The following is a 13,477-nucleotide window of genomic DNA, read 5'->3' on the forward strand; positions in this document are numbered from 1 at the left end:
CCCTCATCACCTCAAAGTGATTTATACATTTTAGAATTTTTTTTTAAATTGGTGTTTGGGCGCATTTGCAGTGAGCTAAAACCTGAAGTGAACATTACAGACTGAGAAGTTATATATTTTTACCCAGTATCTTTGAAATGTAGTGGACTTCTTGCTTACCACCCTAACTTGAGTTGACATTCTTTCCCATTGCACAATTTGCCCTTGCGCAGATGAAATCACAACCTCATTGCTTTCTAGTCCTATGCTATAACAATGCTTCACGTCAACTCAAACTTTTTTAAAGCTGCAAGCTCATTTGCTTTAGACTTTGGTTTGATTTCATGGATTCATTTTAGGTTGGGCTCTTCACAGTTAACAAATTGAGGAGCTTTAAATGCACAAGCACAGGAAGCTTTTAAACCCAAATGTGATAGACGAGTGTGCTAACACATTACAATTATAATACAGCAATGGTACAGCAAAGAATAAAGAAAAATGCATGATTGTTGTTCCTATCTAAAATATAATGCATGCCCACAAATAATTATTGTTTTTACCAGCAGCTCCTTGGTTGCCAATGTAGACACTGCAAAAAAAAAGTGCGTGTACACAAAGGTTATTAAGAACTCACTTTGGTTAGAAGGCTTGTTTGATTCCATTTTAAAGTTGGTCTGACTTGTGAAAGTCTGTTGTGGACTGCAGTTTTCCTTTTGTAGGTCAAACTAATAAATCACAGTTGTTTTTGTTATGCTGTTTCTCTGCAATGGTTCACGATGCTTACAGCTGTGCACTTGCTGATGCCAAGAAGCAATGAGCACAGCTGTTCTATTTATTTTCTATACTGAAACTGGTGCCTTTGAAGAATTTTGTCCTGCTTGGGTTGTGCCACCTTTTCAATAGGAAGTGAATCTTGCATAACTGTAACAATATTCAGTATTTGTTAAAGAATGTAAAACAAATCTGAGAAAATCTACATTTTTAAATTGTAAATTTAAATTTAGATATACAGCATGGTGGGAGGAAACCAAAGCACCTTGAGGAAACTCACACAGAGAAGAGAAAAACATACAAACTCCAAACAGACAGCACTGGATTCAAACTGAGGTCACTGGTGCTGTGATAGTGTTGCACTAACCTCTATGCTGTCATGCTGATAACTGTTGATAATAGTTCCCAGTGCCCTTCACTGTCTTCATTTCCCTGCACAATTGCACTTCATCTTGTGACTTCAGCCTGATGAACTCAACACAAAATTCAACAGTTCATGTAATGATCCTGCAACTCATTCATACCTTTTGTTTCTTTCTTTGTTCCATTACCATCCACTTTCACCTTGCATGATCTTCTGTTTTCCCATTAAATCTCTATTCAACCCGATCAGAGCTGTTCTCATTTGTTCTTTCTTCTGGTTTCCTCTGGTCTCCCACCATCTCATCCCCACGCTACCCCATAGACTAACCTGCTTATCTCCATATATGTTTCCAATTCTTATTTCTGCTTCTTATTTCAGATTTCCAGCAATAGCAGGATTTTCTTTTTGTACAAATAAGCAAGACATTATTCTCGACAAAAGCACAGGAAGGAAAGTACATCAATGACCACTTGTCATATTGTGAGTGTCTTCCTGAGAAACTACGCAAATTATGTTCCTCTACACAACAACCAGTCTAAGATGACGGATCAGTTGGGCAACAGACGACAAAGAACAATTTGCATTTGATGGACTGCACAAACGAGCAATAACATTGACCCCCACCAAGCTAGATCAGAAAAAAATAAAAGCATAAGGCAAGTTTGTGTTTCAAGGTAGAGAAAGAAATCAGTTAGAGATATCACATAAAACTGAGAATAACTGTGATCAGAAGAATTCAACTTCAATTAAAAAGTACTAAAATGAATATTAGAAAACATTTCTTTATTGGAAGAATTATTAATGTTTGAAATAACTTAAAATATTCAAAACAAAACGATATATAAATGAGAGTGAATGTTCGGGGATGAGAATCCATGGGCAACTTCACGTAAAAATCTGGTTGATGCATATCATATGATATTTATAATATTCAAGTTGAGTGTAGGATATTACAAATGATGACTATTATAAATTTCAAAGTTACTGAGAGGAATGAAAAAGGACAGAGTTTCAGTACACAGATAATTTTGGACTTTCACAGTAAAAGAAAATTCCATTATTTCCACAAAAATCCTAGAAACCATGTATACCTGGAATAAGCATATACTTAACAGAATTTGGAGTCTTGCATTCTATCTATGTCTTGACAGCATCAACTTTAATACCACTTAATTAAAAAATTGACAAAGTGGCCGTGTTACTTACGTTGCCACTCCCCTGCAATTCGCCTGATATAGCATATTTAAATACAGAGCAAGAAGCAGAACAAGCCCCATTGTATCAGAGTGAGTGTGAAACCAAAGAATCAAAATGCTTCATCGGACCAAATAAGAAAATTTCCCATTTCAGCTCAGCATCCTTTTCAATGTTCTCCCATTGTGGTCATTTTTCTCTAAATGTGACATTTCTCTTCCTGAACAATACCTGCAGACTTGTACCTCTATTCTTCTTGTCAGTTCCATGCTCATACTATTCAGTGCAGCGCATAATGCACACAAAATTGAAGGAGTGTTCACCAGTTGAAAATGGCTTGTCCATTACTTCATAAATACAATAGTTTGTAAATTTAGGTTATTATGAAAACAATTGCCCAGACAAGATAGCTAGAGCTGCTTAAATTTAGTTATACAGATTACACCAGATTAAAATTGCTTTTAACTGAAATTAACATTGCCTCAGTGTTAAGTTACATCTTAGAGCAATTGCTTATTGGCACAATTTAAATTAGATAGTACAAAACAAAATGACAAAACTGCAGCCACTTAATGCTTAGGAAATTGTATCATGCTTTCAATTGCATATACAACCTACCTCATAAGGAGAAAAAGGACAGAGGTCTTGTATGATTAATTCCACACCATTCTACCCATTTTAATCTCATCTAAAATACAGTTTACAGTGTAAACGGGGCATCAGTTTTAATCATTCGTGTCATTCAAGAGTTATGTGAAATGGTGCTTGATTTTTCCTTGAAGTCTCATTCTCCATGTAGTCAATATTTTGGTCAAGCGACTTAGCATCATAAGAAATATGGTCATGGACATCACTATGACGTAGTGACTGATGCTGTGAGAAAAAGAACAATTATTTAAGAATCATGTTAATTTTGCAATAGCAACCACCATGTTTGATCATTTATTCCTACTGTTATGAAGTTTTCAGATGATTTGGAGAATTAAAAGAAACAAAGTCAAATTTCTGATTCAAGATTGCATCTTGCTAGCTGATTAAGAGGAATTGTAACCCTGTGCATAAGCATCTTCGCTGGCCAAGGTATGACCACATTAGATTTTACATGTTTCTTTGAAGCCTCTGTGACCTTAAATGTCTCCTGATAGATTATAGTACTTAGATTTTTATCACTTGATATTAGCAGATTTCTGTCGTCTGACACTCAAGAACAGCTTTTATCACATTTACTGTTTATGATTTCCAACTTTGGTTCCAGTTTGCAAAGTCTCTTCTTGCATTGCAATAAAAGACAAATGAGAGAGAAAACAATGTACAACCCCACTATCTACCTCTTTCTTTCTTTCATGTCTCAAGCAAAGATGTGGCACATAGAGGATTATGTTTGGTCTTCTCAGTTTGATAATAAAGAAAATCAGCTTCGATATTACTACAGGCACTTGTTTACATCTTAATATGCCCATGTAAAATGTGAATATATGAAAAATAAAACAGAGCTGATAAAACTCTATCAGGACATATTCAATGAGGCATAAATCATGTGCTAGTTTCAATGTACAAGCTAGAATTGGCAATGTCATAAAATCTAAAGCAATGAGGAAAGACATGACACAGTTAGTCACTGATCTATTATCAACAGTTTCTTTTTGTAGAAAACAGATACCAACATTATACTGTTGCAGTTAATGCTGGGGCCTTCATGAAGTACTGAGTCAGCACATTCTGATACAAATTTTTGCTGCCTGTTTTGTGCTAATTGGCTGCACTTTACTTAGGGAGCTATTTTACAAATGGAGTTTGTATTTTTGCTCTTCATAAATAGCAAGACAACACTGAGGTTCTCACTTCTAACCATGGCCTAAACTGACTTTCTCCATAACTAACAACCATTTACCTAAAGGGTAAAATTAACAGAACAATTCCCAGATTTTTAAAGGAGAAAAATGGGAGAGGGGGTGAAATAATTCATAAATATGGTTGGGAAGAGGTAAAGGTGCTATTCTAACTCTTGTAAATTCCGGAACAGCAGTACATTGGCACACAAAAAAGTAAACATCATAATGTACCGATGTCAGCGCAAAGGAGTTGACATCGGTACATTATGATGTTTACTATGACATCATATCTTATCCTATGACAAAGGATAAAATTTCAGATTTATTGTCAGAGTACATACATGACATCACATACAACCTTGAGATTCCTTTTTCCTGTGGGTGTGGCAAAATTATGACTGAGGTAGATAATGGGGTTTTGTTTTCTCTCTATTCATCTTTTATTTAAGTATTGCAATGCAAGAGAGACTTTGCAAACTGGAACCAACGCTGGAATTTGAACAATAAAAGCTGTTCTAGAGTGGCAGACAACAGAAATCTGCAAACATCAAGTGATAAAAATCCGAGTGCTATAATCTATCAGGAGATATTTGCAAAAATAAATTGTACACAGCATAAACATGCAAACAAATAAAAGAACTGTAAACAGATAACGAATGGAAACAAACTGACTGTGCAATACAGAGAGAACATATAAAGAAAATCAATAAAGTGCACAAGACTGATGGTGCAGGGGTACCAGCTGTTCCTGAACCTGGTGATGCGAATCTTATGACATCGATACCTCTTTCCTCATGTTAGCAGCGAGGACAAAGTGGTGAGAGTCTTTGATGATTGCTGCTGCCTTCTGATGGCAGCGTTTCCTGTAGATGTACTCAATAGAGGGGAGGGCTTTGCCTGTGATGTCCTGGGCTGAGTCCACTACCTTTTGGAGGGCTTTATGCTCAGGGGTATTGGTGTTCCCATACCAGACCATGATGCAGCCGTCAGCACACTTTCCACCACACCTCAGTAGAAATTTGCCAGGGTTTCTGGTGTCAAACCAAACATCCGCAAACTCCTGAGGAAGTAGAGGCACTGACGTGCTTTTTTCATGATGCCATTGGAAAGATCTTCTGAGATAATGACTTAAATTTGCTCACCCTCTCCACCTCTGGTCCACCAATAATCACTGAATCTTACACCTCTGGCTTTCCTTTCCTGAAGTCAACAATCAGCTCCTTAGTTTTGATGACAATGAGTGCAAGGTTGTTGGTGCACCATTCAGCCAAGTTTTCAATTTCCATCATGTATACTGACTCATCCCCTTCTTTTATATAACCCACTATAATGGTATCAACTGCAAATTTGTAGATGGTGTTATTGTTGTACTGAGCTACACATTCATAGGTGTAAAGTGACTAGAGTTGGGGTCTAAGAACACAGCCCTGTGGTGCTCTGTACTGATGGAGATTGTGGAGGAGAGGTTTTGGAGGTGAGAAAATCCATGATCCAATTACACAGTGGGGTGTTAACTCCCAGGTGTTGAAGTTTGCTGATCAGTTTTGAGGGGATGATGGTGAATACCAAACTGTAGCCAATAAAGAGCAACCTGATTTATGCATATTTGCTGTCCAGGTGTTCCAGGGTTTAGTGTAAAGCCAGTGAGATGGCAACCACCTGTTACTACAATAAGCTAACTGGAATGATTCCATGTCACCACTCAGACAGGAGCTGATCTGCTTCATCACCAGACTTTCAAAACACTTCATCACTGTTGATGCAAGTGCCACTGGTCAATAGTCATTAAGACAGGTAACTACACTCTTCTTGGGCTTTCATAACTTTCTTGTATGATTGACACCTGTATGAAACAGGTAGGGACCACACCTTGCTAGAGTGAGATATTGAAGATATCCGTGAATACGGATATATTGTCAGTGTCAAAATGTCAGATAATGAGCCAGCATCATTCAATAACTTCCACATCAACATGTCTGTCCATGATCTCATGCATTGCCAAATAGAATCCACCCAGAAATTGGAGGAATAACACCTAATATTCTGTCTGGAGACTCCCCAACCAGATCAACTTTCTCAGTTTCTGTTCGGCTCATCCTTGGTCTCTCTCTCTTTTCCTATCCCTCTGTCTCCCTTCCTTCAGCTCCCCATCCCGTTCCCTCTTCATTCAGAGAGCTGTCCCTTCCCTCATCACTTCGCAGCCTTTCCTCTTCTGCCCTTGTACTCTTGTCCACTTATGACCTCTTGCCTGTGGGCCTGTGCTCCTCCCCCTGCCCCTACCCCCACTGTCTTATTCAGCTATTTGCTTATATCTGGATGAAGGGCTCAGGCCCGAAATGTTGGTTCTGTATCCTTGCCACATGAAGATCTCTTCGTACACTTTTGTGTTTTAAATTACAGTCACAGCATCTGCACTTTCTTGTTTAATTAGCTGTTGCCTTATTTCTGACAACAAGGTAGGAGGGCAGCACATACATATTTGTTAAACACTGGTAATGACAGGGGTGAATTTCCAAGGGTTAAACATGATTAACTGATCAATTCCCACTTTATAGGACAGCATGACAACCAAGGGAGGAAAGAAGCAAGATGAACAGGAGATGAAAGAAGTGGCACCAATGTGGAGTTCATCCTGTTGGAGCTACTGGAGACACAAGAGACTGCAGAAGCTGGAATATGGAGCAAGAAACAATCTGCTGAAAGGACTCAATAGACCAAGCAGTATTAGTGGGAGATGTGGTCGGGGCAGGAGGGCAAACAATTTGCCAGGTCAATACCTTCTGACCTGAAACATTGACAATCCCTTCAGCCGATGCCGCTCAAACTGCTGAATTCATAAGTTGATTGTTTTTTTTTGCTCCTGAGACTATTCTTTCATTTGTACAGTATAAAATATGAAAAATTGAGACTATATTTGTTTTGGGTAATTTTCAATTCAATCAATCATCATGCAAAGAAATTGCTGGCAATACTTTGTATGTCCATATGCCTTTAGGGTTTTTTTTTGTCTTATACTTGTGAAATTGGCATTCAAATGGCCCAGGGGCCATTTCAGATCCTAAGATTCCATGAGACTTCATTTAATGCAAGCTATGAAGAGTTGTTTAGATGAGGAGAGGGTAGTAGATGTGATTTACAGGGAGCTTAGTAAATCCTTTGACAAATTCCACTTGGAAAACTGCCCATGGCATTCAAGGCAAAGTGGATCCAAACTTTGCCTGGGAATTGAAGTCAAAGGGTGATGGTATAGGGAAGTTCTTGCAATTGAATGCAAATTAAAATATCCCATCAGTGTATCTTTCATCAGGTTCCAAATGAAGTAACAGTGGAAGTCTGGGGAACCTGCATGGAATCTCAGAGTTATACAGATTGTCCCCAACTTACGACCTATGTGACTTATGACCATCCACACATATGACAGAATTAAAAAATATATATATATATTAAAAGAACAAAAATTAAGCAGTTTATGTTGTTTTTCACAAACCATAATAGGGATACAGGGCAAGTCAGAGCCAAAATGTCTGTACTTATCTTGTTAGTCAACGTTCTGGGGTCTCGGGGCTTGGCACAGCCATCTCAATTCCTGTGCAAATGCATAAGTGCTTGGTAGGCACATGCATGGTGGGTTCGCATATTGGAATACGCGTATTCAATATTGTCGGTGCACTTAACTCTCAAGCAGGTGCCAACCAAACTCCAATACGCAAACCCACCAAAGGCTCATGCATTCAACAACCAAAGACTCTCGTATCTGCACAGGAATCAAAACGGCCACACTCAGCCCCAGGACACTGGTATGTTGACTAACAAAGTAAGCATGGACCAGAATATGGAAAGATTTGCCAAGGTTGATCGACAAATTCAGGAAGCTTTAAATTGTTATCATCAAATGTACAATGAAAAAAAGTTTGCTTTAAGACTTTGGTACTCCATGCGTGCGGGCACAATTCCCACTTATGTTCATTCTGAGATACAACCAATTCTTTGGTCCCCATTACGGTCGTAAGCTGGAGACTACCTGTAAGACTATAAGACATCGGAGCAGAACTAGGCTATTCAGCCCATTAAGTCTGCCCCACAATTTAATTTTGACCTGATCCACTTTCCCCATTCAGCCTTCTGCTCATAACGTTTGATGCCCTGGCTAATCAAGAACCTCTCATTAGCCCCTTTCACACTTGCATTCCACTAAATTGACCATTCAGTGTCATGGGATAGGAATGGGAGTTTGGCTTTTCAGACTTGACCACTCCTAACTGGGACCTTGAACGCTTTCACATTTGCAAGGAGCCATCCCTGGGATTATCACTGTTCTACCTTCTACCGGTGATGTCATGACGCATCAAGAGATGGTGGACCTGCCCTAAATCCTGATCAATGTATTATGATCTTATATTTAAATATAGCTCACAAAGATGAGTGAACTGTAACTTATAAACATTCCTTATCAAAATATTTATTTCACCATTGTTAGAGTAATGCCAAAGTTAATGCAAACTTTAACACAATTTCTGTGATACTTGACAGTTTAAACATTACTTCTCCTTCTTCAGTAGAATATTATTTATTCCAGAATTTGCAAATAACATTTCCAAAAAAACACACCAAAATACAAAATAATCTTTTGTTGAAATTGAGTAAATTTACTAATAGCACTAGACAACAAAGATTTTATTTCCAGAACACTTTTGGGTGTATTTTATGGATTTTAGGGTGCTGATCGCAAAAATCACCTTAAAAATTTCCTATCATGCACTGTTTTTTAGATATAATCTATTTTTCTGATTTCCTGTCATATTTTAACTCTACTAATATTTTGTCCACATTGCAAGCTGTTTTGATTAGTCCAAACATGCCTGAAGTGTAGGTGCTATGCTAATGTGCCTTTGGCCTGAGCTTGCTTAGTCAGGATAGATGCAGACAGGCTAAAAAAAAAAGCAGCTCATTCATATGATGTTGTGCCTTATATTGATATAGATTGAATGCACGTTGATGCACATGTTTTTCAGGCAATAGCATAGTGAAAGCACCTAACAATAGGATTTATTGCTTTCAGGAAGATTCAATACAGCAGGAATAGCTCGTCAATGTAGCAAGAGTTGTGACACATTCTGTTACGTTGTGGTGAGTATACGCCTCAGACTCAAAGACGCAACATGACTGCACTTATTAAGAAAGCCCATGAGCTCTACTTCAGTTGTAAATTGGTGACCAAGACAAATCCTGGCCTCCTCACATTTGTTGTGCAACATGTGCAGTCAACCCGAGAGTTTGGCTCAGAGATACATTATGCAATTAAACATGCTAAATTTAATAAAAGCTAATTTAATGTTTCTTCAACTTCCAATCCGATACAGCAAACCTGAAATTTGTTGATTTCAGGAAAAAACCTTTAGAAAAAATTTGTTGTCCAATGTAGTCAGCAATGTTTTTTGACATTACACGACCAATGTGTCTAAAATAAATGTCAATGGAAGGAATGTTTATAACATTCACTCACTTTATAATGAGTCCAGTTTAATTCCAAATTACATTGGCAATCCATGAAGTGTGGACAAATTATTTTGGGGCACATTAAAACCCACCCTCTCTCCACTGTAGTTGAGGATTTTAATTTCAACTAATTATATAAATCTGCAATATAAAACCAGTATCCATTACAATGACCATGAAACCACCAAAGTATTTCAATAATGGCCTTTTGAGATGAACCAGTCACTCTTACTTGTTTGTACTTGAAGTGCAGCCAGGTGGGTTACTCCTACTTGGCTGTTGAAATAACAAAACTATTACATATAGTTTTCATTTTTTTTGGTCAAAATTTTAAACTTAATTATTTTGATATGTTTTATTATATAATATTATACTATTATATTATTATATATTAAAACAAAAAACAGTTAAGCCCTCTTGCTTTGCCTACAACACTTGCATCACACAATTGAATAATGAAAGTATAAAAATGACAGCTGTTTTTTAATACCTTTGCACTGTTAAGGGGCTATGTCATGCCTGGGTACAAATGAAAGTGCAAGTCACTGGAAGATTTGTCTTCATTCAAAATGTATATTAACACCATTAATGACCACATTAAAACAAGGTGAGCACAAAGTTTAATAAATTGCATGGAGTGGAAAGAGGAAGTAAAACTTTTGTTTACTTACAATATGGAAGAATTTGTTGACAAAGAAATGTAGTATCAATATTAGAGAATGAACTTTTATCTCCATTTTCTAAGTGACAAAGAATCATGCAATCTTATAGCACAGAAGGTCACCATTCAACCTCTCAGGCATGACCAGGCTCTTGAAAAGAACATTCAATTCAGTCCAACATTCCAGCCTTTGCATAAATTTAACCACATCAAGAACACATTCAAGTTCTTTCAAAATGTTGATTTGGGATCTGATTACACCTTTCCTTTGGGGTGGTGTATTCCAGATGTGAATTGTCTGAAAATATATCTCACTTGATTCTCCATAGCTTCTCCATTACTGGGAAGTTGCAAGGATGTTGTCATGAAAGTTTCATGAAGGTAATATCCTTCTGGATCAGTACTGAAACCATTAAGGTTAGAAACTGCACAATTTAGGCCAAAGTTCCCATCACATTAGCCCAATAGTTTGGCTAATTTAACAATGGCACAAATTTTATCGGAATGGCAAAGTGCTAATACCACTTATCTGCATTTCTATATTTCACAGATAGAACATGCAGAAGTATACCAAGTCCAGAAAAACAGTGAGTAGTGGAAATGTCAATAAGGAAAATTAAAGATACGTGGCTAGATAAGTTGCCATTTGAGTCTTTGAAAATGCTCCAACTACAAGATTGAGCTCATCAAATAACAATAAGGAAAGCTATATCTAGCTAATCAAATTTAGTGCTTTCATTTCTAGTTCAATAAGCTTTGGCAGCTGAGCTAGGATATGTTAAGTAAAGGTATCATCCAGAATCACAAAAGAACTTCTTAGAAATGGCACTACGTTAAACATCACATTGCCATTCAATAAATCACAGAAGCATCTTCAGATAAACAAGTTTTTCAGACTGGAACATTGATTTCCCTTGGAGATCATATAACCTGATTGAAACAACTCAGGTCTGATTCATTTTAACACTGGTTTGAGATCAATGATGAGCAATCCAGTCCCCTTTAGTGTTTCTTATCCAACTACATTTACTCAAGTGCCAAATCTATGTCATCCATAACTAACACAAGATTTATTAAGGTATATGTTGCTACAAATTTTACAAAACAATCAGGCTCTTTGAAGGATAAACAGACTTGCAAGAAAATGAAATGCTAACTAAACCAAACCCTCAAGCTCACCTTTACTAAGTAGATTATCCGGATGACAGGCCATCAGAGTTAATCAGGAGTGATTAAGTGCTGAATATTTGAAGAGAGGTATCTCTGAAAATGTGTATGTGTGCACGTTACATGAAAAATAAAAACATCAGCAGGTCATGAAAGACAGTTCAAAAATTCACCAACCTTGTTCCAATGTCCAGCCAACTTCCATAATCTTTCACCAAAAAGAAAAAGTGCTACAATGCAAATAAAGATACATCAACAATAAATGTCAGAGATGCCAACCATTGAAAAAAAAACAATGACTACTTTTGGCAGTTAATACTAGAGTAAGAAAATTAGCATTTTTAAAAAATATTTTCACACATAATGACTACAACATAGCTTTCCTATCCACAGTTTTACAGTGGTGCAAATCGAATTCATGACAAGATGGTCAGGGTATTCTGGATAAAGCCATGCACAAAGCACTCTGCCAACAATTGGACCCTCCCTTGGTCCTAACATCAGTACCTTAATCATGGTTCTCCTACCCTGCTCAGCAGTTTGTTTCAAAATGAAACCAGATTTTCAGGTGCAAGAGAAATAACTTCATGCTTCTGCTATTTGATAACAAAATCAAATGTTTTTTTTAAATAAAGCATCCTTACTTAGATGTACTCTAGGCCTGACATTTCACAAGATACATTTTTTAATAGTTTCAGTTTAAGTCACATGAAATATTGAAAACTACCTGTTTATTATGTACCCAACATGTCATGATGCTACAATAATTTTCAGACTCAAAGAAGAATTTTTTAGTGTAGCCACTGTTTTTGGATCCTGATGGCATGTTAAATGATTTCTACCCACTTTCCTCTCAGGGTAAATTTTAATGTAACCCATGTTAGGTCTGCTTTGTTCATGAATGAGTGAGACAAACACCAGGCTGAGTCGAAATCAGGGTTCTTTGTTCTTTATTACCGGATTGTAACACTTGCGACTAACCATGTTAGTCGGAGAATGCATTCTGCCGTTATCAGCAAAATGGTGATTTTTTATACCCTTGGATATGTGCTTAGAACATCATCATATCATTACTTGTCCAATGACTAAAACTGTTGCTATCCTTTCCCTGCTAGCTTCCTGCCTCTCAATCCATCAATGTCTCTCTTATCTTGTAAGTACAAGGATGCATTCACATCTTGTTACAGCCCTGTACATTCCCATCTCATGATGTTTTACCTTACACCCATAAGAAAAGCATGGATAATTTTATACCGAAAAGGTAGATGTGGAATGGGATGCACATTTGGACCCAACGTATTTAATAGCTCTGTCCAAAGAAAAAAAAAGTTCTCTATCTTATTGCAAAAATAGTGAGGTAATGAATGTATTTTTTTTAAACCTCATTCTAATAATTTTCAACTTATTTTAATAATTGAACTGGAGTGTAGGCTCTGGACATTAGAGACCTTTCTGAATGGGCCTTGTTTGTTAATGGGGGTTGGAATGGAGGTCTTCATAGTTAAAAGGGCAGGCACTATCTCAGAAGTACAACCAATTATGTACATTGGAAATAGGTACAAGGGCACATTACCACAAGTCATTAGCTTTTATTCAATGCTTGGAAAGTTCAATGATTTAATGAGGTCAGTATTGAGCCACTTCCTCTGAGAATGTATTTACCCTGTATGCACACCACTTAGAGCACCGTATGTTCTAGTGCAGTAATTGCTTGTCATTACTGCCCACGCACTGCCCATTATATTCCTAGTTCTCTCTTTTAAATAATTCTTAACATCGTTATAATCACTTCACATGGAGTGAAATTACCCCTGTCATTCATCTGCCATGACATTCATTATCTACTAACTTGCATTTTCTTGTAACGATAAAGAACATGTTGAGATTCTTTTTGTATACTTCGATAACAGCAATGCGATGAAGGGAAGGATTTTGATCGACATTGATAAAAATGTGTTACTAAGGGAACAGTGTATAAATGTATGAGGCTTGCCAAGGATCAAGATTTAGTGA

The 13,477-nt window shown here is 37.1% G+C and overlaps 1 protein-coding gene and 1 long non-coding RNA gene across 16 annotated transcripts in view; one reads left to right on the forward strand and one right to left on the reverse strand.

The window, feature by feature from the left end:
• Positions 1–1,880: 1,880 nt before the first annotated feature.
• pign (phosphatidylinositol glycan anchor biosynthesis, class N) overlaps positions 1,881–13,477 on the reverse strand; it is a 136,251-nt gene continuing 124,654 nt past the window's right edge. For 5 of the 9 annotated variants that reach the window (XM_069910757.1, XM_069910780.1, XM_069910764.1 and 2 more), the window contains 2 exons: positions 11,642–11,694; positions 1,881–3,181 (listed from right to left, as the gene is read on the reverse strand). In XM_069910757.1, coding sequence (XP_069766858.1) covers positions 3,047–3,181; positions 11,642–11,694 — 188 coding nt within the window. In that variant the 3' untranslated portion in view covers positions 1,881–3,046. Of the gene's footprint in view, positions 3,182–10,126; positions 10,156–11,641; positions 11,695–13,477 lie in introns of all 9 variants that reach the window. The other 4 variants (XM_069910807.1, XM_069910774.1, XM_069910788.1 and 1 more) reach the window with 3 other exon arrangements.
• LOC138749460 (uncharacterized) overlaps positions 10,133–13,477 on the forward strand; it is a 31,153-nt gene continuing 27,808 nt past the window's right edge. For all 7 annotated transcript variants that reach the window (XR_011348672.1, XR_011348677.1, XR_011348669.1 and 4 more), the window contains exons 1-2: positions 10,133–10,243; positions 10,848–10,884. This is a non-coding gene — a long non-coding RNA (uncharacterized lncRNA). The remainder of the gene's footprint in view (positions 10,244–10,847; positions 10,885–13,477) is intronic.

This window comes from Narcine bancroftii, chromosome 1 (genome assembly GCF_036971445.1).
Source record: "Narcine bancroftii isolate sNarBan1 chromosome 1, sNarBan1.hap1, whole genome shotgun sequence".
Taxonomy (NCBI): domain Eukaryota; kingdom Metazoa; phylum Chordata; class Chondrichthyes; order Torpediniformes; family Narcinidae; genus Narcine; species Narcine bancroftii.